Raw genomic sequence first — 21,474 nt, 5'->3', positions numbered from 1 at the left:
ATTCACTGCCCAGCTGATGTGTCTGACATTAGTCCTCCTCCCAGCTCCATCATGCACCTGCACCGGACACTACAGCAGCTGGAGGCGGCAGTGGCTGCCTCGCCACTGCTGCCGCCCATGGTGTTCGCTCGGCAGCTCAACCTGGAGCGGCGCCACGACGCGGGGAGCTATGGACACGGACAGCTGTCGCTGCGCTATCTGCAGGGAGTCATCAGCGGCAACAGTGAGTGGGGAGCGGGGATGAAGTGGGCGGGGAACGAAATGGAACCCCATGTCTGTTGCTTAGTTTTTAGCAATGCGTCAGCCTTAGATTGCGAAATGCTACTGCCAAAATGTTTTCCGTTTTGACCTTTTTCTGTCTAGCATTAACCTTCGCCCCAGTGGGGGGGGGGGGGCATATGTTACCACCCTGTCGCGTTTTTTGCGTGTAAATAAAAAACCGCGGCGCGTAGCGCCGCGCCGCTTGGGGTAGCTTTTGGTACATCAATTTTGGACAATGTGTGAAATTTTTAACCCCAGGTCGTGTCAGGTCAGGTCACCAGGTCAAGTTAACTGACCAAGCCTAAAAAAAGTTTGCAATCATGTCCAGCCTGCAGTGTTTGTCGGAAAGGTTTAAACTTGGTGGATTGCATGATGTTATGGGCGCATACAATTTGTATATCTCTGATTTTTTATATCCGTGACCTAAGGTCAGGTCAGTGGCGTGAACTTTCCATTACAAGTCAATGGAGAAAAATGAAAATGCCTCTAGATCCGTGTGTACGCATAGGAACAGTCCAAATATTTCAGAATCACAATGATTTGGACCACCCGTGATGACCAAGGTGTCATTTTTGCTGATAGCCTCTAGAAAGGTCATCCGAGGTCATTTGAGGCTACAAACAGTTTTTTTTGGCAATAACTCGAGATTGGAAAGAGATAGAACGCTGGGGATGGTCTCATTGTGTTTGTCTTGCCGAGACGCATCGACTGATATGGAACATGACCTTTTCTGGTCAGGTCATGACCTTGACCTGAGGTCAAATTTTCAAGTTGACCTTTCAAGGTCAAATTATAGTTCATTCGACGCGTCTCGGCGAGAGGAACACGATTCTGGCAATAGAAATGTCGTGGCTTTTTGTAGTCGAAAGTTATTGTCGAAAAACACTTTTCGTAAAAACAGCTATTTTTGGAGTTTTTGCCCTCTGGAGGCTAAATCGTTGACCTGAGGTCAATTTTGATAATGACTTTATCAAAAGAAGAGTTCAAAAGCTATCGATTGCTGTTCGATGCGTTTTTCTAGCTACCATAGTTCCTGAGATAACGGCATGTTTTCTGAAAAATATAATGACCATTGGCAAATTTTGACCTTTGATGACCTCTGGTGACCCCAATATTGCTCTAAGATGAAAAATGACCGAATACTTTCAAACGTACGCATTGAGAGCTATCGACTGCTTTTTACTGCGTCTTTCTATCCCTCTTAGTTTTTGAGTTAGAGGTGGGTGGTAACATATGCCCCCCCCCCCCCACTAGGGCGAAGTTGGCTGAGACCGCCACTGGGGCGCGGGTTAATGCTAAAGTGGTTCGCAAAGATGAAGCGCACGCCAACAGATTTTGACTTATCATTAGCTTTTGTTTTGCCTGCCACTCATATTTAGCTCGTAGGTTCTTAGGTGCTGGTAGATTGGTTGTTTATCTCCTGCCTGCCTATTGACCGCCTTGGCTCTCCGTCTGTCTCAGACGGCGCCCACTCGGGCCGCGAGGTGGCGCTGGCGGCCGCCGGCCTGGACATCAACTCGTGCCTGGTGTTCCTGCTGCAGCTGTACGCCCAGTGGACGGCGCCGGAGGTGAGTGAGCCCGGTGACGCATGAAGAAAATGACTGGGTGAGGCGTGATTTCGTCCCTCCATTTAAAGACAATATAGCAACCGCTTCCCCTCCGTCCGAATATGTGCGTGCCGCCGCTAACTGTTCCCTCCCTCCAACCTAAGATGGGCATGCCTCTGGCTGTCCTCCACAACCCCCGAAAAAAGTGTTGTTCCGCTTTTGACCACCCCTCCATCCGTTCTCAGACACGCGTCCCGCCGCTCACCTCCCTCCCCCTCGTCCTCAGATGTTGGGTGTACTGCTGCTGACACCCCCCCCCCTCGTCCCCTCAGATGGGCGTGCCGCTGCCGTTTCTGACACCCCCCCCCTCGTCCCCTCAGATGGGCGTACCGCTGCCGCTGCTCACCGAGACGCTCCGTTCAGCGGTCCTGCTCTCAGACCTACTGACCGAGCGCGGCCAGTTCGAGTGGCTGCTGGCCACCTGCGTCTCGCTCTACCAGCTCCACCCGGTCGATGACGAGATAATGCTACAGTACCTGGTGCTCGGACTCTGCAAGGCGGCCGCGGTCCTGAATGCCGTGAGTGACGGACGTTGGGGATGGTAGGCTGCTGGGCTTCATGTGTGGAACAGAGCTGTCATCCGTATGTTCATCTCAGAGAACCTTATGCAATCTGGCCTCTCTGTTGCTCGTCCCTGCTATTACAGTCCTTGGTGCAATTATTACCCTCTAGCCTCACAATGTCGCCGCTACAGACCTTTCGTTTTCCTGATATGAGAGGTCACGGTCATTGGTGAGGTGCCTCACATCTGACAATCTATCTCTGCTCTCTAACATCTTTGTCCCGCCAACAGGAGGAATCTACAGTAGTTGAGACAGTCCGCCGCGCTGTGGAGCACGGCCTCCGCTGTCCGCTGCCGCCGGTACGCAGCGCCACCGTACACGGCTGTCTGTACCTGCTGCAGCTGGGACAGGGCGAGCTGAGCAGCGCAGTACTGCCGCCGCTAGGAGAGTTCGTACAGCGCAGCCTGCACCACATCGCCACGTGAGTCCGAGTGTGTGAGGCAGGACTGGTGAGGTTTGGAAGTTTGGTTTGGACTGTTGAAGGAAAAGTCGTGTCAAGGCTAAGCGGCGAATAAGCATGGGTAAATGAATGAATGAATGAATGAATGACTAGTTGGAGGGGATGCTGGGAGTGGTGCTGAGCTTTGGGTCGTACGCCATTTATATTCTGTTCTTTAGTTATCAAGCGCGCTTATTGTGTTCTCCAATCCAGTGACCTGTCGGAATTTTCTCTAAATCTTTCTCTTCTAAATTTTTCTCTAAATATAAATCTAAATCACCTGATCTCCCTCCGCTGGCTACCACTGTTTGACTCTTCCTTCTTTCTCTCAGTGTGCCCGGCTACAACGACGACCACGACCTGTCGGTGTGGGCGGCGGCCGTGTACGTGTTGCAGCACTACGACGACGGCCTGGCCGAGTCCGAGTTCTCGCCGGCCGTACTGCAGCTGGCGCTCGGACTGGCCGGCAGCACCCGATCCTCGGCGCTCTATGAGGCTCTCATGAAGGTGAGTGATGTGTCATAGGTTACCCCACTCCTCAGCGCTGTATGAGGCACTCACGAAGGTGAGTGACAGCCCAGGGCTCAGATCCAGATGAGTCATCCGATCCTGGAAGCTCTATGTTTCACTCAGGAAGTCCAGCGACATGTCAGAGCTGGTCAGGTCAGCGACTGACTGGTCTGATACTCGATGTCGATGCTCGCGTAAGTCATTGCGACGACGTGATCATGCGTAACGTCAAATATGTATGTTAGCGTTGGGCGCATTGTATAACTTACGGGCGTTATGTGCCTTTAATAGTTCGTAACATGTTCTATATATTCCTGGCCGCAGGGCATTGAGCGTCTGGTGGTGTGCGGCACGGTGAGCGCCGCCGCCGGGCCCCTGGAGCTGGCCGTGGAGCAGCTCAGGTCCCGCTCCGGCCCCGGGCAGCTGCACGCCCTCTCCCTGCTCACAGCGTGTCTGTTCTCCGGACCGGCCGCTGCCGGCGCGCACACCACACCAGAGACGTTCATACACGTGCTGGAAAAGTACTCCAACGTGTTCACAAAGTGAGTGGCTGGACAGGGCGTGTGGGATTGGGAAGGTTTGAAAGTGTAGAAAATGTGCCATCATGTTTCGTTGATTTATTTTCACAATAAGAAATGATTTCGAAAAGAAACAAACCTTATTGCAGAAATATTGTGAGTGGAAGTTGAGCTTATTCGTGCGCGTGGTTCCTCCTAGTCCGTTGTCAGGTGTACCACCTGCAGTTCATTGATGCCTGAAGTCCCTACTATTGGGAACCTTCGCCCTCCTCTGCTCTGACCGACCGCCTCTCTCCTCACCCGCCAGGATGAAGGCCACGCCGGGCTTCCTGTCGACGGTGCTGTGCAGCTCGGTCACCTCGGGCCTGCTGCAGCTCTGTCCGCCCTCCGAGGTCATGAACCGAGTCATTGGAGAGTTCATATCGCCCCACCAGAGCCACGTGCTGGCACTGGCCGACACAGTTTTCCAGGTAAGGTGACACGGGTGACGGGACCGTGGTGTGCCGGGATTACTGAGGGGTTGGGACAAGGCGTGTGGCACTGACCGTGACGAAACAATGTCCAGTGGCTATTAATTTTCCGTGAATTTGTTGTGAAAATTGATCAAATTAATGACTATACGTGTACGTTTACCTGTGACTTTATACACATATTATATCAGTTTATGTAATTGTTACGCTCAAACGAGTACATTCTGTCGTCTTCCACGTACTATTTCATATGACCCCCGTCCCAGCTGACGTTTATTTCCTGACACTCCCTCTCCGTCTTTCGCCAGGTGTTTGAGGCGTGCGTGAGCCAGCAGCAGGAGGCGCTGCTCCAGGACTGGGTGCTCTTCAGTCTGCCCAATTTCGCCACGGCGCGTCCCTCTGCTCGCTCCACGTGGCTACTGTCCTGTTTCCTGGCCGGAGCCAGCCGGCGGCCGTGGCTGCGGGCCGCCTTCCCTCTGCTGCAGGTAAGGGCGGAGAGGAGGGACAGAGAAGGAGGAGGCACTGCAGGACAGACCGGAGATGGAGACTAGAGAGCGATGATGGGCTGCGGGAGGTGGTCGATTAGGGATGTTTTATATATTGCTAAGGCGTCACGGATAATTTAAATGGAGTGCACTTTCTTCTACAGTCAGTAGATTGAAAAGTTATCTTTTACAGTCAGTAGATTGAAAAGTTACTTGCTGACGGTAATGTATACGTATGCTAAGATCACGTAACCCACGGCTTTTCTGGTCCCTGATTCCATATCTAATGGCGATAGTTATGCTGCCCCATTGTGTTGCCATTCCTGTGACGCCGAGGCCCTCTGACTCCCTGTTACGGTCCATGTGACAACCCCCTCCCCGTTCCTCTTGCGCAGCGGTGTGGCGACGAGGTGGACCTGGCCGGCGGCCGGTGTCCGCAGCTGGCGCAGCTCTTCCTGGCGGCCGCCACCGACTTCTACTCCCAGGTGAGTTACAGCGGTCTGTCGCCCGCACACCCCAACGTGGCTGGTCGCCGCTCAAACATTGACCAGTGCTCCCAGGTTAGTGCCGGTCTGTTAACGAGAACCCTACAGTGGCAGGTTGCCGCTCACATCCACCAACCAATAAACATGCAGTGCTCTGAGTGTCTGCCTGCCACCCAGGCCCCACTGCGAAGGGTCGCCATTTAAATACAGCGGCTGGTGTCTGGTGACCATGCGTTGCTCTGGATCCTTACGTCCGTCATAGGCGGCGGAACGGGGAGGGCACCGGGGCACCGTGCCCCCCCCCCCCTTTGCTTTTTGCATTTTAACATTAGCTCTGTGGGTGTTGCATGGAAAGAATGGGACCGAAAGTCGGCAGTGTCCCCCTTAATTGAGGGTGTTCCGCCGCTACTGACGTCCGTCTATGTGGCATGTCTATGAAAGTCTAGTCACTCTCTCACCATGGCCGTCAGGCTCACATGCGTTGACGTGCAGTACTCTGGTGTCTCTGCTAGTCTATGTTCCGCTCAACTGCCCACTTCGACCGACTGTTGAGTGTCGGGCTGACATCCAGCGGTGGCGCGGTGTTTTGTAATGCCAGCAGACAGTCTGGGAGAGGTCGTGGAGACATGTATTAATATTCGGTCGGCGTATGAGGTATGCAGCGCTAGTCGGTTATGTTCAGTCTACAAGTGATCGACTTTCTAATCCTTCTTTGTTATTGATTAATTAAGAGCTGGAATTATGGGAGTTTTCCATAAGCAGTTAGCGCGTGCAGCCTTCATCGAAAGATAGCAGCCCTGCCCTTGCTCAGGTGCTGCCCGCTGGAGCGACCCTGTGTTCGTCATTGATCCTCTCCTTGGACCATCACTGATGCTTTTCCGAGTCCTGATCTTGTCCCAGGGTCAGATCTATCACTGATCCTGTCCCGGATCTATCACTGATTCTCGGGTCCATCACTGATCTTGTCCTGGGTTCGTTACTGATCCTCTCTGGGCTCGTTACTGATTCTCCTCTGGGTCCGGCGCCGACGGCTCGTCGCCCTCGTCCAATCCTGGCCGTCGCCCGCAGAACCAGGGGCGCGGTTTCAGGCGGCGTATCCCCTCCATGATCTCGTCAAACGTCATCAGCGGTATATCGATGGTGTACACCGTGGCCTTGGGGTCCTGTTCCGGCACTGGAGTGGCGACCTGCGGTGGCCTGTCATCCAGGACGAACGCTGGCCTCCCCTCGTCCATGGAGAGGCTGAGATATCCACCGTCCAGCCGTCGGGCCTGTCCGCCCGATGAGAACCGTCCATCGGTCAGTTCCACCGTCTCTGTCAGCACGTGACGCCGTATGAAGGCCCGCTGAAACTCCGGGTCGCCGCGAAACGGGTTGGGCAGGTCACAGGGAACGACCAGTCGCATACCGTCCTCTGACGCGGCTAGCACGGTGAACGGCCCGGGGAACGGCACCAGACCGGCGGACTTGTCCTCCTCCAGCACCGAGCGCCAGATGCGGACGAACGCGCCCGTCCCCGAGCCGTCGTCGGGCGAGCGACCCAGCATCCTGTCTTCAAAAGACACCTCGGCCAGCCCCGACAGGAGGCCGGCCGGGATCTCGGGCACCCCATGACTCTCCGACATCTGAAATGGAATGGTGGGGTCTCAGCTATCTGGTTAACTTCCTGGAAAGATGTGATATTCTTTTTAGCGTGATCAGTATAAACTGTAGGGTGAATTACCTATTCATACGAGCAAATCCAAACGAATTTCGTGATTTTTTTACTGTGCCATTCGTGAGAAAGAAATGATACTTAGCTTTGTGAACAAATACAGGACTCAATCGAACATTAGGACCTTCATTTCAGTCGCATTATTTACGTTACTGAAGTACATGAGTGCCAGCTTGTTAATAATTTAATAACTATCACAAGGTTCAAGCTGAGATCTTTCCTCGATTGTAATTAATATTTTGATTAAAAACGTTCGCCGTGGAAGTCAACACTGAATCAAGCCTCCACACTATGTAAGTCACAGTAAGTATTGCGAAGCCATTCGTCCACCTACCTCGATCAGTTTTGCTCGGTGAACGCCGCGCTACGCCGCCTTCGTTAGCCGCACTGTCAAGTCTCCGCTCTTCAGGGAGTCCCAGCGCCAATATCAGACCGGCAGTTCGAACGGTACTCAGCTCTCCGTCCGCCCATTGGAGACTGTCTCCACCCGCTGCAGCGGGCCCCCGTCCCCGCCATGCAAGTCGTCGGCTGCAGCCAAGGCCAGCCCGGCGGCCGGCCGGCCACCGCCCTAATGCTGGGTGTGCGACGCCACCGTCGGGGCAAGGTGACGTCATATCGGTACCGGCTGGTGGCCCCAACGTTACTTCCCAACTTTCGCACAACAAAAATGCGGTGCCCAAAGCAAAACTGAGTCACGCAGTACAAAAGGCAACAGCTCAGTGAATGCACTCCGAAAGCAGTGAGAGGACGGTAGGTATTCGGCAGCGGGCAGCTGGCAACAGGGATTGTTGTCGGAGGTCATTTCAAGGTCGCAACCGGCGCTGCAAACAGAGCCGTCTGCGGGGGTTGCAAACAGATTCTGTCGGACCGCCGACCGGTACAGCGGACGGCATAAATGTCGCCCGTTGGCTGACTGTGGGGGCCAAGGCGTGGGGGCGGGGATGGCGTCTGGGTGTGTCGGAGATCGGTGCGTGCTTCGAAGAGCGAAAAGTCTGACATACCGAGTTTATTATGTATTTGTCTTCAATGGCGAAAGTATTTACGTTGGTAGAGTACGACAATGAAATTTACGTGACAATAAAGGCCACTTTTTGCCATTTCAGTTATTATGACGAATCACGCGCGCATATGACTAGGAATAGCTAACCGCACTGGTTTTTACACAGCATAATGGAACAACATGCAACATCCACCGAGCAGGCCTCCATTGTTTTTCATCCGAGCCCCAAAACCCTGTTGCAAAGGTGATAGTTGGCCATTTGTGTTACATCTAGGCTCGTCCCTGTGTTGATAATGGCAATAGGACTTCACAGACCCACAAAAAACCAAAAGTGGGTGGAGGTTTCCGCAAGTCGCAGCCCCTCCCTCACCTCCGTGACTGGAAACCCTCGCTCCCTGCCAAATCTTTCCCCGCCCCACCCTCCCGCTCCTGACTGCGACGTGTCACTCATGACTGGGACATGCCGCTCCTGACTGCGACGGGTCGCTCCTGGCTGTTACGGACCGCTGCCCCTACTGTTTCGGCTCCGGCACGGGCGGCTCGGGAGGCCCGGGGGGACAGAACGGGTTGGTCTGCGGGTGCCGACCGATGGCGTCCGACACCTCGCTGCAGCTGACGAACGGCGTCTCGACGATGTAGACCGTTACGTCTCCCTCCTGCAGCGGCGGCCGGCTGGCGACGGCCGGCGGCGAGTCGCCGAGACAGAACGCCGGGTCGTCGCCGAGCTTTGTCAGCTTCACCTCCTCCCCGGCCAGGGTGGCCGCCCGGCCGTCGGCGGCGAACCTGCTGTCGGCGGGCGGTACCGACTCGGTGATCACGTGCCGACGGAGCAGAGTTCGCTGCAGCTGCTGGTCCACCATGAACGGGTCGGAGACGTCGCAGGGTCGGATCCGGCACAGACCGCCGTCAGTGACGACCAGCACGGTGTGCGGACCGCTCAGAGGGCTCAGCCCGTCGGCGGCGTCCCAGGCGAGCACGCGCCGCCACAGCGCCAGGAACTCGTCCACGTGCTGTGCCGTGCTGAGCACGCCAGGTACGGCCGGCACGCCGCTTCCGGAGGACATCTGCAGGGGGACCGGGGCGGTGTCAGCGGGTGAGGTCGGTGGAGAAGGGCGTGGGACGTGGACACAGCGGACAGATAACGTCCATTGAGGAAACTCGCTGGAATGATACCCAAACAGAGTATGCTAGTCGTTTTTGAGGCGTTTTTAAGGCACTTGTGCTAAGAAAGCACGCATCGGCCTGGCTGTGACCGTATGTTCAAAGTCTTAAAAAGCACGTGATTCGTTTTTTAAAACATAATGTGCACTCATGGCCGAGTGACAAAAAAGTAGTCCGCGATTTCACCTTCAAACTTAAGAAAATATAATGGAACTGGCCTAGCCTACCGTCCATTTCGCATGGCCTTGCATTCCGCCCTTTAACAGCTCCTCTGCCGCCTCACCTTGTCTCTGATCGAGGAGTCTTCCCTCAGCGTCGATCACGGGCCTGTGCGCGTGCCACACCCTTCCGCTACAACCTCTCTACCACAACTGGCACGACTGGCACCGCCGTCGCTGCCGCAGCTGTCGGCCACTCCGTCCTCAGAGACTGATCATCAGGCGTGTGACGTCATCCACGCTAACGCGGGTCCCGCCCCTCTGAGTCACCGCTTTTGCCAAACTGCGCGGCGCCCGGCGGCGCTGGTCCTGTATGACGTCATATCGCCGGTTGGGTGCCTCAAGGCCACGCCCTTCCGTCGGTCGACTGGAGAGAGGGGGTAAGAGGGGGGAGGATCGACGCTGCGGGCGCCCGCTGCTATCGGCGGTCGACACGCACCGAGGGGTCCCGTACGTTTTTGCTGGTCGATGCGGCAGACAGCTTGTCGCGAGCCGTTGAGTCGACCTTTTAGCGGTCATCACGATGAAAGACTGTTCAGTCGAGAGTTTGGTGTTTCATCGTGGAGGGTCATCGGCATCGCCATTATCAGAAATATCTTTCACGTGAACTAATCATATGTTGCGCCTGAGCTGTGGACTGCTTGGATTGGGATGGTGTAGCACGGAGAGGTGATGTGATGTGAATTTCGCAACTCTATGACACACTGCCCAGTAAACATGCCGACGTCGGGCCGAGGCTCGGCCCGACGTCGGCCCAACGTCGGTTCAACCTCGGCCCGACATCGGCTGGACGTCGGATATGCCCGCATGTTCCGACGTCCAGCCGAAGTCCAGCCGACGTCGAGCCGACGTCGGGCCGAGATCGTTTGCCGAGGTTGACGAGATCGTTTGTCGTTGGACCGACGGGGCCGACGTCGGCATGTTTATTGGGACAACGCGTCAAAAATATCAACCGGAGGCGGGATTCGAGCCCCCCAGTCGCCGACGTCGGCATGTTTACTGGGACAACACGCCAAAAGCAGCAGCCGGCGATGGGATTCGAACCACGTGTCATTCGAACACGAGGTTAGTGCGCTAACCACTACACCACGCATCCAGCTAACTAATTTGGTTTGTTTTGTTGGGTTATGCCCTTTCGGTCTGACAAGACTATTTCAGACCCGGAAGGATCATAGGATGGAGACATTGGTCTTCTTGGCGAGCACCCTGGGTCCAGTTCATATAGAGTCCCTGGTCCCATTGCTGTTACGTAAAGGGCGACCCCACAATGGATTCATATAGCCACTCTTACACACATGCACCAACGTTTCCCAAAGTGTCTGTACTGTGTTGTACTGTGTACTGGCAGCGCTGATCTGTTTCGCCGGCTCGCTCATGTTGGCGCGCGCGCAGGCGGGTCAAGGTTCGGATGTGCCGGCGGCCGGCAGCGGCGAGGGCCATCTGCAGCGGCCGCCGGGCAGTGGGAGTCAGGCGGAGGGGAGGATCGGGTTTGCGCGTCGTTCGGTGTGCACTGTGCACTGTGCCATGCCGACCGCGGCAGTGGAAATACAGTTCCGGCTTACAGTGTCCCTTTGATAAGTGGCACTTTGGCAAAGTGACACTTGCCGACTGGCCTTTCTATATGAACTGGGCCCGGCCCTGGTGAGTTGCCGGGGCTGAGCCTGACCAAAGGATAGGCCGAGCAGCCCCCAAGCACTCACCGCAACCGGCTACGGGCGAGCTCGGCTTACGGGCAATCCCAAATGGGAATGGGATAAAGTTTCCCGTCCAGTCCGGATCAGGGGGTTGCGGCGTGGAGGAAGATTTGAGTTTCCTGAGGATATTTTGAATACAGAAGCTCTTTATGAAACACGAAACATGTATTTTATATTATTTTAACGGTCAAAACAGCGGCCGATGTCGGTCCGACGTCGCCCCGACGTCGGCCCGACGTCGGCTGGACCTCAGCAATTGATCTCGGTCCGACGTCGGCCCGACGTCGGCTGGACCTCGGCTGGACGTCGGAACATGCGGGCATATCCGACATCCAGCCGACGTCGTGCCGAGTTTGGACCGACGTCGGGCCGACGTCGGCATGCCGATGCCGAGTTGCCGACGTCACCCCGACGTCGGCCGACGTCGGGCCGACGTCGGCATGTTTACTGGGTGCTGTTTGTGACACAGTGCATCATGTGCATTTGTTATGAATCACGTCCCATGTGACTCTGCCGTATGTACAATCCATTTTCTTTCCCATTGTCACCATCCGTCAGCCGGCCCCCGGACAGCTCACACCTGAGGGAGGGAGAGGGACGGAGGGGAGGGGGAGGGTCTGTCTGGTAGTCCGCCACAGGTGTCCGTTCCTGCAGCGCCTCACGGCGATGTCAGTGTCACCTCCCATCCGTCACCCCCCGGGCCATTCCGGATCTGTTCTGTACCACTTTCAGCTGGTGTTGTACTGGCATTGTGGCACCGACACCGAGCGATAAATCGCCCTGACACAGCTGTGGCGGTGTACCGGCGACAGGGCTGGTGCTGTGGCGATGGCGCGGTCTGCGGTGGAACGGTCGACAGGACAAAAACGTCGCATGTTTGTGGCTGATGTGGATTGTAATTACCAGAAATGTTTGGCAACGGTGCCGCAGCCGTGTCAACACGGAAGCGACCATACGCTTTCGGCTTTCCTTTAGTCTGTAATTTTCATATACATCGTTTCTCTCGTCCCGTGCCCTTCTGCATTAGTGCCGCATTGCATCGCTCATCCCCGTGTTCGTTTGTTTCAGCTGTCGGAGTCTCAGCGGCGCCAGTTCATCGCAGCTGTCGAGACGCCGGCATCTGGCGGCGACCCCACGTACAAACAGCTGCTGTTGACGCTGACAGATGGCAGCACCGTGTCGGCCACCAGCGGCTGACCGGGCGGGGGAGGTGGCGTCTCTCTGAGGGAGGTAAAGAGTAGACGGTAGTGTAGACGGGCACTGTGCTGCTGAGCTCTGAGGATACAGGGTATACTGTGAGGCTCGGCGTAGGTTAGAGATCCAGAGTTCCGGTGCCAATATTTTGACCCTACTCGGAGGGAGGCGGGCGCTGTATTTTCGAAGGGACCTGAGTTGATCTGCGCCCCTCTGGGCGTTAGATGCTGGTAGTTCGAAGGTAGTGTAGTGAGTGAGCTGTTGAATCAACAGTAGTCGGTATATCCGTATATGTATATTATCTGGAGACCGGGAGCTGGCCGTTGGACAAGTCGATCACCAGAGGCGGTATTCAGAGTATTTATCCTAACCAATGTGGCGTGCTGGCATGTGGTCCTCCTAGACCACCATCCATCTCCCAGTGTGTGTTCTGTGCCAATATCGGGAGCACCGGAGCCCGGAAAGTCCTCTGTTAGTAGGCCCCATGCCCGACACTTGCCCGACACTTGCGGCATCTCGTTTGTTTCTCGCACATCCAGCTCGCTTCAGGACAGACCGTCCCACCCGACAGTGTGTCGCCTTGGCCCTTGATTTAGCCTCGCACCCACAACAGCTGCGTTTGTGATATGACCGGCGCGAGAACGATGACTTTTGTTGCGTGCGGCGCACCGCATCCTGCTTTCCTTTGTCACTGTGATAAACTCGCGAGTCGGTGTCGTTTATTTACAGAGCCGGTGACTGTTGTGTTGTCTGTTGTCTGTTTGGTTAGCTGAACTGGGTGGGGGATCGGTTGGGCTAATGAGCGTCGAAACTAAGGGGGCTGTCACTGGCCAGCTCGATCGGTGGAACCCAGCCGTGTGAGGAAAGACGACACTATGTCGAAATATATCCCGTGTGAAACTGAATGCAGTCTGTTGTTGGAAGATGACTGTGCGCTCGCTGGATGTCCTCAGAAACGGCATTAGCTCAGCAAAGGCCGTCCCACACTGAACCTCGCATGCGGGATTGCGGGTGGCGAGTCTGCAGGTTTTGGATTCGCGGGTATAATACTCATTCATGGAGTGATCAAACTATTCTCTGATGGTCACTACATGAATGCAGTGAAGCCGGTACACCCTCAGAAAATTGCATATTATCGCAATAACAGCACAAAGAACCAAAATTCGACCTCAACAAAACACACCAAAACTCGCAGCCCTCGCAGCGAGGAAAATCGAAAGTTGACCAAAATCAACTTTTGAAATGCGATGCAAGTTGGCTCGCATGCGAAAAACATGCAGACTCGCTTGTTACATAGTGGTGAGGGTCACTCAACATAGTGTTTTCTTAATTTTTAAAGAAACGAAAATCCCAAAACTCGCAACCCGCATGCGAGGTCCAGTGTGGGGCGGCCTTTAGTCAGGCCCAGTGCCCTAGCAATCTCACATGCCGCAGAACTAGACCTCCCAAAGAGCGTAATACATATAGTGTACACTGCACACCCATTCTTCGGTGAATGTTCAAACTAACTTCATAGCTCAACAAATTTCCACTATCAATTCCAAAGACCCCTTGCCCATAAAAAGGAAACGTTCGGCTGGACCCGGCAAAGTAGGTAGGAGCTAATGTGATTTTGATTTTAGTTTTCAAAAATAGTCCAGAACAAATGAGCACGACAACCTGAGGCCGGTCTATGGTTCCAGTCACCTCCAGGCTCCAGCCGTACCGCGCGAAAGCGCTCTGCAATCTGCATCAAATATCGCAAACAAGCATTCTTTTAGGTCTATAGTCTATACAAACTTACTCAGGTATAAAAATTGAGCTCATATCCATCCCAGTGCAAAACGTGCACAAGTACCTGAATTGAGCTATTGGTCTCAACTGGAACGGCACAAACACCAAACCCAGTCTGTACATGGTGAGGGATCGCAACAGTTTTCACCATCACCAATTAAAATCTGTCAAATCCAATCACTAATAGTCCCACGCCTGTTAAAGCGTCATGTCTTCATCCACTGATGTTCTGTCGATGTCCCACAGCCGCGCAATGTAAAACTCGTCACCCGCATGTCTTCTCACATCCTCTCCTCCCTCGGCCTGCTGGCTGGCCCCGGGCCGAGCGCTCCTATCAGCGCAGGCCGCAGAGCGCCGCCTGCCTTAAGTTTTACCAGTCGGGCGACACCGTCCAGCTCACGGCGGAGCCCGCCTGGGCCCGGGCCGCGAGGGAGCCGTCTTGTACCGCGGTGCCGCCCTGCCTGGCCCGGGGGGACGCCCTCGCTGAGGCGGCGGCCGCCCACCACCCTGCGGCGGCGGTCGTGGCCGTCCCTGGGGCGGCGGAGGCCTGCCCTGGGGCGGCGCAGGTCTTCCGTTCGGCGGTGGAGGCCTTCCCTGAGGCGGTTGGGGCCTCCTCTGGGGCGGCGGAGGCCGTGCTCCTCCGCGGACTGGCGGTGGCTCTTCCCGCATCCCGCCGACAAACGAGGCCCTCAGACTGCTGAGCGCCGCGCCGCCCCACTGCATGAACGAGGCGCGCAGGCCGCCCTGGCGCGGCGACAGCCTCTGCTGCTGCTCGTCGATGGGAGGCAGACGCAGCTGCAGCTGCTGCTGCTGCGGCTGCTGCTGCCGCTGCTGATAATACTGCTGCTGCTGGTGGTCCGGCTCGCGCGGGGGCGTCGGTCGCATCGGCCGCTCTGCCGACGGAGGACGGTGGGTATCCCCTGGAGCGGGAGACCAGCGCGAGGCCGAGCCGCTCTGCGGGGTCGCCGGAGCCAGAGAGTTCGAGACCTGGATCTCGGGTGTCGGCAGGCGGATGGCGGGTAGCGGCGGCGGCGGCGGTGCCCGCACCGGCGAGGGCTGGCGCGGCGGCTGGCTCGGCACGGGACTCTGCGGCGCAGGCAGCGGCAGCGGAGACGGCGGCGGGGTCTCCATCGATTCGTACGAGCTGGACGAGGCCAGGCTGAGCTCGTGTGACGAGTAGCCGCCGCGGTGTCCGCAGTGCCGGCCGGCGCACAGCGCCCGGGACACCACCCAAACAGCGATACTCAACATCATGCCGTTCACGAAACAGAACACAGCCGTCATCACCGTGTAGCCGATGTAATGGATGCTGGCGCCGCCTCTGTCGCGCGCGCCTGTTTTGCCACAATCGGGCACCTCCTGGAATGTAACGTTGAAAAAGATGTTGGCGATCATCTCAAACTTCTTTTGGTCCGGAGCGTGCATTTTCATGTAGCCCAGCGTGTGGCTGGTGCTGGCGTGAGACATGAACAACAGAGTTTCTTCGTTGAAGAAGTAATCTAAGCAGTAGGTGCGCCAACCCAGTGCCGAGTGCTTCAGCAACAAAGTGAAGTAAAGTTCACACCAATTGTGATAAATCGTATCCGGAACCTGTAAATGAAATGGCATAGTTGAAGCGGCACCAGTGAACGAATGAAGTGTGCGCAATGATTACGGAGCGAGCGAAGCGAGCGTAGTCTTTCCTTAGATTAACGGAAATTTCTGAGTATGAGCGGCCGGCCGGCCGTGGTCACGCTTTTGCGAGGCTTATATCTCAGCAACCACTTGACCGATTTACATGCGGTAATTTTTGTAGGGTAGCTTCATTCCTTCTACCAAGTATTGGGCTATTCCCGATGCATGTGCGTGACCCCTTATGCACGTGCCACGTGCAAAACGAAGAGGTGTCAGTTTTGTAATTGTTGCAATATCTCGGTAACTACTGGGCCGATTGCGCTCAAAGTTGGCATGTAGGTAGGCACTCACTAGGCAATGCATATCCATGTGCCAGAGTTGGGGTGCTGCTGCACGTGCGCACGTGCAGGGGTCGTTTCCAGATCTCGAGAACGGTTCGACCGATTGCGCTCAAATTTGGTACACAGCTAGGGACCGGTTAGTAGGGTGCCGTGCAAAAGTCAGTCGGGACCCATTTTGCACGTGCGCACGTGCAGGGTGCCGCTTCCAGATCTCGAGAACGGCTGGGCCGATTGTGCCCAAATTTGGCACATCGCTAGAGACCAGTTAGTAGGGTGCCGTGCACAAGTCAGTTGGAGGTACCCCCAAGCAATTTCGCACGTGCAAGGCCCACCCTCTCGCTCGCTCCGTTAGTCGCCCCAAAAGGCGTTATACTGGTTCATAACTTTGCAGCTCCTACTGGAGATTGGAGAATGTAAATGTTATTTCGAAAATTTAAAGATGCATGTTAACGTGCCAAAAAAGCAACTTCGATGGAACAGACAAACTCGATAAGCGAGGAGATAAATTGCGTGCGACCTCGTCAAGGTCGTGACCTCTCGACTCCCCAACTCGGTAAAACGGCAACCTACCGGCACCAGCACTCACCGGGCCCCAGGGGGCAATGCCCCACAGGTCACTGTTTTTCCTACTGCGCAGCGGGCGCAGTGAGCTGGTGTTGACCAGGATCAGCGGCCTCATACAGCCGGGCGGCATCAGCGTCAGGTCGCAGGCGTAGAACGAGCTGCCGTCGTACTGCAGGCCGATTTCGGCCAGTGTGAACGTAGACTGGCTGCGCAGCTTCACCGAGCAGTTGGAGCGCAGCGGGTCGCCCTCGGCCGGCCAGGTGCGCCTCGTGCACGTGTCGCCGCCGTACCCCGGCGGACACACGCACTTACAGAGCCGGTCGTGGAAGCCGCCGTTTGCACACGGCTCCTTGTCGGTACAATTCCACACCCGTTCGCAGTCGTAGGCGCGCACCAGGTCGCGATGATCGTAAAACGAGAAGCCCATGTCGCGCTGACGTTTGTAGTCGATAATCCACTGGTGGCTGACGGGTAAAGGGATGTGATTTAATATCGGTGGGGAGCGGAAGTGGCCCATGGGTGAACCCAAGATTACTTTACTACACCTATTGACAGCAAACAACAAGACATTCATCCAACACCAGTCATATACCCAACAACCGATTTGGACAATGCCTCTGCGGGACTACCTATAAAGTTTGAACGAGTTTCGTATTTGTAAAATTACAATAGTCAATAGCAAACGCGATGAACATAGCCACGCTGAAAGCATGCGTCATTCGCAATATCCGTACCGAATGTTTCGAACTGCCATCACCATGCCGTGCTCGATGGCCTGCATGTCTTCGATGGCGCCGTGGCGCAGCGTGCTCGCCGACGTGTCGAAGCCGGACACGGAGAACAGGTCGAGTGGCGACTCATCGTCCACGTAGTCCTCGCACTTGGCCGTTCGTCCCTGCGCGAACAGCAGTTGGTCGGAGCCCAGAGCAGTCACCATCACCTTGAACGTGCGGTCGCGGTCATTGCGCCGGTGTTCGGGCAGCAAACCCAGCAGGTGCGCGAAACTCTGCAGTCCCTCGTGGAATGGACAACCGGTAGTGGGCATGCGCAGGATCCGCGGCTGACCAGTCTGCTCGATGTTTTTGTCGTACCCAACCTCGTCGGTGTAGCAGGTGTGCCCCTTCCCATCAGCATATACGCAGATGCTAGGGTCATCAACGGAGAAAAAACAGTCATCCTTCACTCCCTTCTTTTCAAACTTAATGCATGTTTTATGAGAGATATAGAAAAAGATGCGACTGAGGAGAGTGCTATGTGGCTGGTCAAACCAAGAACTGGCTGCTGGATATACTGGGATAACGGGATATCCATCAATTCCCGCCGGCCACAGAGCTGACATTCTCATCCCTCCAGCGTTGCGTTTAGAATTTGTGAAAGGAGCCACATTCTCGTCATCCTCAGTTTCCTCCGGTCCGGATTCTGGTTCTTCCCCTCCGTGAGTTGTTGATTCATTGGCAATTATATCAGTTCGATTTGACGTTTTTGTTGGAACGATCGATATCAGCACGCATGCAATGCATATAACTGAATTAGCATACGAATTTCCGAGACCAAACATTTTAAAGCACTTTGAACACGCTCATACCCGGATGCAAAATTAAAGAGTAGAAATGAACAGAACAAGCCAGTTCAATGAGTCCTAGCAACGCAATAGACTGTGAAAAAGCGACAATGAAAAAAAATAGCAAAAAATGAATGATAAAAATTTAACAAAATTAAGCAGGATAGTAAACCCAAGGCCCGAAAGTACAGTAAATTGACCTTGAATAGGACATTGCCCACAGTCTCGTTTTTAATGCAACACTCTTCTTCTTCGGCCATGCGCATCTGCTGTACAGGCTCCTGCAATTATATTATAAACGATCTAGAGGCGTCGTGATCAAATTTAGGTCAAAATTTCGAAAGGTACCTATTCACGGCATCTTAGCTACTTCGCTTCGCCTAGTCTTTTTGGTCATGTCGTGCACAAAAAAGGAACAATTTTTTTACATGAAATGCAAAATGAGCAATAACAGATCAATAACATTAAAGCAATAATCATCTCAAGGGGAAAAATAAGATTTTTACTTCAGCTATAGATATTCAACATTTCATCGCCTTCCAACGACCTTGACCATAACCGAGCTGCAACGAAAAAAAAAATGATGAAAGCAATCAAATCACGTCAAGCAAAATGAAATGATAACAGATAGTAAGGGCGAAATGTAAATACATATATAGCGGGGTCGTACGTACCCCCCCCCCTCAGTTTTTCGCGAACAAGTCGCGTAAAAAGCGGCTGATCGCGGCGAAAGTTTCAGTACCCTCGGATCGATCAATTTTACACCTACCCTGAAAATTTCATGACCCTGACCAAAATGACCTTTGACCTACCTACGACATAATTCTCGAGACCATGCTTGGTCGGAATAGAGATTCGGTGTACAGGGTGTCCCATAAGTTCGTTCTCACTTTAAATTTGCATGTAAAACCGAGTACATTGCGTTATGATATACTTATGACACGTCAATGTGCTCCTCATTTCATGGACAAACACAAGAATACATGCTGCGGCATGCCAACCGGCATATTTCGCAGCGTGACAGGCCCATACTGTTTTAACATTCGCCGTCCGTTGGACCCCCTTGCCGTTGGACCCCCGGTCCGTTGGACCCCCTTGCCGTTTCGCCCCTGATCGAGCTAGAGCTTCGCAGAAAAAAAAACGAGCGTGTTGCCCGTGACGCGAGGAAGCCAATGATACCCAATTTTAAGGTCCTAGGTCATCGGTTGACCTTCTAGGTCAGGTCAATGACCCAAAAGTCGGGAAAATCGGGACCTGTTAGAAAGTCGTAAAGCGTGGCTGCTATGGGGTTTTTCGGGGTGCTGATCACGATTATCATGTTAGTTTTGATCACAGATGATGTCGTCATGCATTTAGGCCAGGCCAGGTCGGGTCAGGTCAGGTCAGGTCAGGTCAACCAGTAAGGGTATTCATAGTAGGTGGCAACCGCCTCTGACAGCTTCGTAACATGTTACGAAGGCACCAAAACTACATCGTAAATGTTCAAATGGTTGCTAAATTCAATTGAGCTCCGAAAACCAGCCTAGAAACATGTAAAACTCGAAAAAGTGAACCGAGGTCATCAAAGGTCAATGACCTGACCTGTCCTTCCCGTGACCTTGACCCTAATGCATGGGAGCAACATCATATTTCATGTGCGAACGCTTAAAACCACGAAAAGTCTGCAAACGCGCGGCTAATGCGAGCCCACATACGCCGAATCGCGATTCCGGACAAACATGGTCTCGAAAAGTAGGTCACAGGTCAAAGGTCATTAGGGTCAGGGTCATGAAATTTTCAGGGTACCTAGGTGTAAAATTGATTAACGCGAGGGTACTGAAAGTTTCGTCGCGATCGGCCGTTTTTTTACGCGAGTTATTCGCGAAAAACCGAGGGGGTCCGTTCGACCCCCCAATACGGGCGAGGGTTAAGGTGGAAATCCCATGCATTAAGGTGGACGTCAAGGTCACCTGAAGGTCTGATCAGGTCATTGACCTTTGATGACCTCGGTTCACTTTTTCGAGTTTTACATGTATCTATGCTAGTTTTTGGAGCTGATTTCGAATTTGGCAACCATTTGAACATTTCCGAAGTAGTTTTCGTGCCTTCGTAATATGTAACGAAGCTGTCAGAGGCAGGGCTGTGCTCGACTAAAAAATAAAAAAAAATGCCGATTCGACTTATCATTGAACTTCAGAAAGCCCTGACTCAACTCTGACTCAACAAGGAGCTGATTTTTCCCTCAACTCGACTCATGACTCAAGCGGCTCAATGAAAATATGAGTCGACTCAAAGTTCAAACTTAACTCGATTTTTTTTTTGTTGAGTCAAGTGAGTTGACTCAAAATTGACTCAGATAAAAAGTTGTTGAGTGGGGTTGGGGGGGACTCGACTCAAATATGACTCATTTGAGTCAGAGTTGAGTCAAATTTCTGACTCGACTTATGAGTCAAGCACAACCCTGGTCAGAGGCAGCTGACTCGTACTACGAATACCCGGGAGAACCCCTACTGGTTGACCTGACCTGACCCAGCCTGGCCTAAATGCATGAAGACATCATCTGTGATCAAAACTAACATGATATTCGTGATCAGCACCCCGAAAACCCGACAGCACTTAACAACGTCCTACATGTGCCGATTTTCTCGACTTTCGGGTCATTGACCTGACCTGGAAGGTCAGGTCAATGACCTAGGTCCCTAAAGTTAGGTATCATCGGCATCCTCTCGTCACGGGCAACACGCTCATTCTTTCCACGAAGCTCTAGCTCGATCAGGGGCTAAACGGCAAGGGGGGGATCCAACGGACCCCTCCCCCCCTTACACGTTCGCGGCTGGCAAAACAACAACACGAGCGATAAGACTGGCGGAAGCCAAGTCCCATCTAGGAGATGCAATTCGCGTGCTCATGAATGAGGGGATCAGGGTAAAGCCAAAACTATCGCCTGCTATAATTACAATAATCATCCGTCGGATATTGACATAGCGTCATATGTAAACAACTGATGAGAACCTGCTATTCATTGTATGTATGTATGTATGTATGTATGTATGTATGTATGTATGTATGTATGAATTGTATGTATGTATTTACGATCGTGGGCGATCCACACATGGCGTGGCGATTACATATTTAAATTGAATATGCTATCGGCAAGAGTCAGTGCGGTTTCTCGGTTGAAAAAGACAGTGTTTGGTGCTGTTGTGCGACGCCAAAAAGCACACCCGGACTCTATAGGCATGCTCGGTCTATGCGTCTCCGCCGACATGTAGAAGGTGTTTTAACTTTCACACAACATTTAAAAGGGCTGAGCATGACCGTCT

General features: G+C 53.9%; 4 protein-coding genes and 1 long non-coding RNA gene across 5 annotated transcripts in view; 1 reads left to right on the top strand and 4 right to left on the bottom strand.

Annotated features, from left to right (window-relative positions):
- The window catches only part of LOC122371554 (huntingtin-like), a 29,090-nt gene extending 15,866 nt beyond the window's left edge, over nt 1–13,224 (top strand). The window contains exons 17-26 of the mRNA XM_043347969.1: nt 45–223; nt 1,723–1,829; nt 2,189–2,386; nt 2,662–2,852; nt 3,203–3,377; nt 3,705–3,922; nt 4,206–4,368; nt 4,677–4,853; nt 5,249–5,338; nt 12,194–13,224. Coding sequence (XP_043203904.1) covers nt 45–223; nt 1,723–1,829; nt 2,189–2,386; nt 2,662–2,852; nt 3,203–3,377; nt 3,705–3,922; nt 4,206–4,368; nt 4,677–4,853; nt 5,249–5,338; nt 12,194–12,322 — 1,627 coding nt within the window. The 3' untranslated portion in view covers nt 12,323–13,224. The remainder of the gene's footprint in view (nt 1–44; nt 224–1,722; nt 1,830–2,188; nt 2,387–2,661; nt 2,853–3,202; nt 3,378–3,704; nt 3,923–4,205; nt 4,369–4,676; nt 4,854–5,248; nt 5,339–12,193) is intronic.
- Nucleotides 5,951–7,801, bottom strand: LOC122371569. Its single transcript, XM_043347992.1, has 2 exons — nt 7,387–7,801; nt 5,951–6,963 (listed from the first exon to the last, which is right to left on the bottom strand). The coding sequence occupies exon 2, from the start codon at nt 6,961–6,963 to the stop codon at nt 6,337–6,339; it is 627 nt and encodes a 208-aa protein (XP_043203927.1). The 5' UTR covers nt 7,387–7,801; the 3' UTR covers nt 5,951–6,336.
- Nucleotides 5,951–13,405, bottom strand: LOC122371585. The gene is made up of 3 exons (XR_006254757.1): nt 13,391–13,405; nt 11,849–11,850; nt 5,951–6,223 (listed from the first exon to the last, which is right to left on the bottom strand). It is a non-coding gene; the product is annotated as an uncharacterized LOC122371585 (long non-coding RNA).
- Nucleotides 8,054–9,667, bottom strand: LOC122371577. The gene is made up of 2 exons (XM_043348003.1): nt 9,497–9,667; nt 8,054–9,116 (listed from the first exon to the last, which is right to left on the bottom strand). Exon 2 carries the CDS (start codon nt 9,114–9,116, stop codon nt 8,565–8,567), a length of 552 nt encoding a protein of 183 aa, XP_043203938.1. The 5' UTR covers nt 9,497–9,667; the 3' UTR covers nt 8,054–8,564.
- Nucleotides 13,406–13,916: 511 nt separating the features above from the next.
- Nucleotides 13,917–18,431, bottom strand: LOC122371561. The gene is made up of 3 exons (XM_043347979.1): nt 17,346–18,431; nt 16,634–17,075; nt 13,917–15,682 (listed from the first exon to the last, which is right to left on the bottom strand). Exons 1-3 carry the CDS (start codon nt 18,167–18,169, stop codon nt 14,489–14,491), a joined length of 2,460 nt encoding a protein of 819 aa, XP_043203914.1. The 5' UTR covers nt 18,170–18,431; the 3' UTR covers nt 13,917–14,488.
- Between the last annotated feature and the right edge of the window lie 3,043 nt (nt 18,432–21,474).

This window comes from Amphibalanus amphitrite, unplaced genomic scaffold (assembly GCF_019059575.1).
Source record: "Amphibalanus amphitrite isolate SeventyFive unplaced genomic scaffold, NRLGWU_Aamphi_draft 000036F_arrow, whole genome shotgun sequence".
Classification (NCBI taxonomy): domain Eukaryota; kingdom Metazoa; phylum Arthropoda; class Thecostraca; order Balanomorpha; family Balanidae; genus Amphibalanus; species Amphibalanus amphitrite.
The sequence above is the reverse complement of the archived record's forward strand: the minus strand, read 5'-3'. Positions and strand labels throughout refer to the sequence as shown.

Bases quoted from the DNA above. Each gene is read 5' to 3' on its own strand.
- LOC122371577 (XM_043348003.1), bottom strand. From the start codon at position 9,116: ATGTCCTCCGGAAGCGGCGTGCCGGCCGTACCTGGCGTGCTCAGCACG.
- LOC122371561 (XM_043347979.1), bottom strand. From the start codon at position 18,169: ATGTTTGGTCTCGGAAATTCGTATGCTAATTCAGTTATATGCATTGCA. The intron at 17,076-17,345 runs GTACGGATATTG...TTTACCCGTCAG, and splicing joins ATGGCAGTTCGAAACATTCG to CCACCAGTGGATTATCGACT. The intron at 15,683-16,633 runs GTGAGTGCTGGT...TTTCATTTACAG, and splicing joins GCATTGCCCCCTGGGGCCCG to GTTCCGGATACGATTTATCA.
- LOC122371569 (XM_043347992.1), bottom strand. From the start codon at position 6,963: ATGTCGGAGAGTCATGGGGTGCCCGAGATCCCGGCCGGCCTCCTGTCG.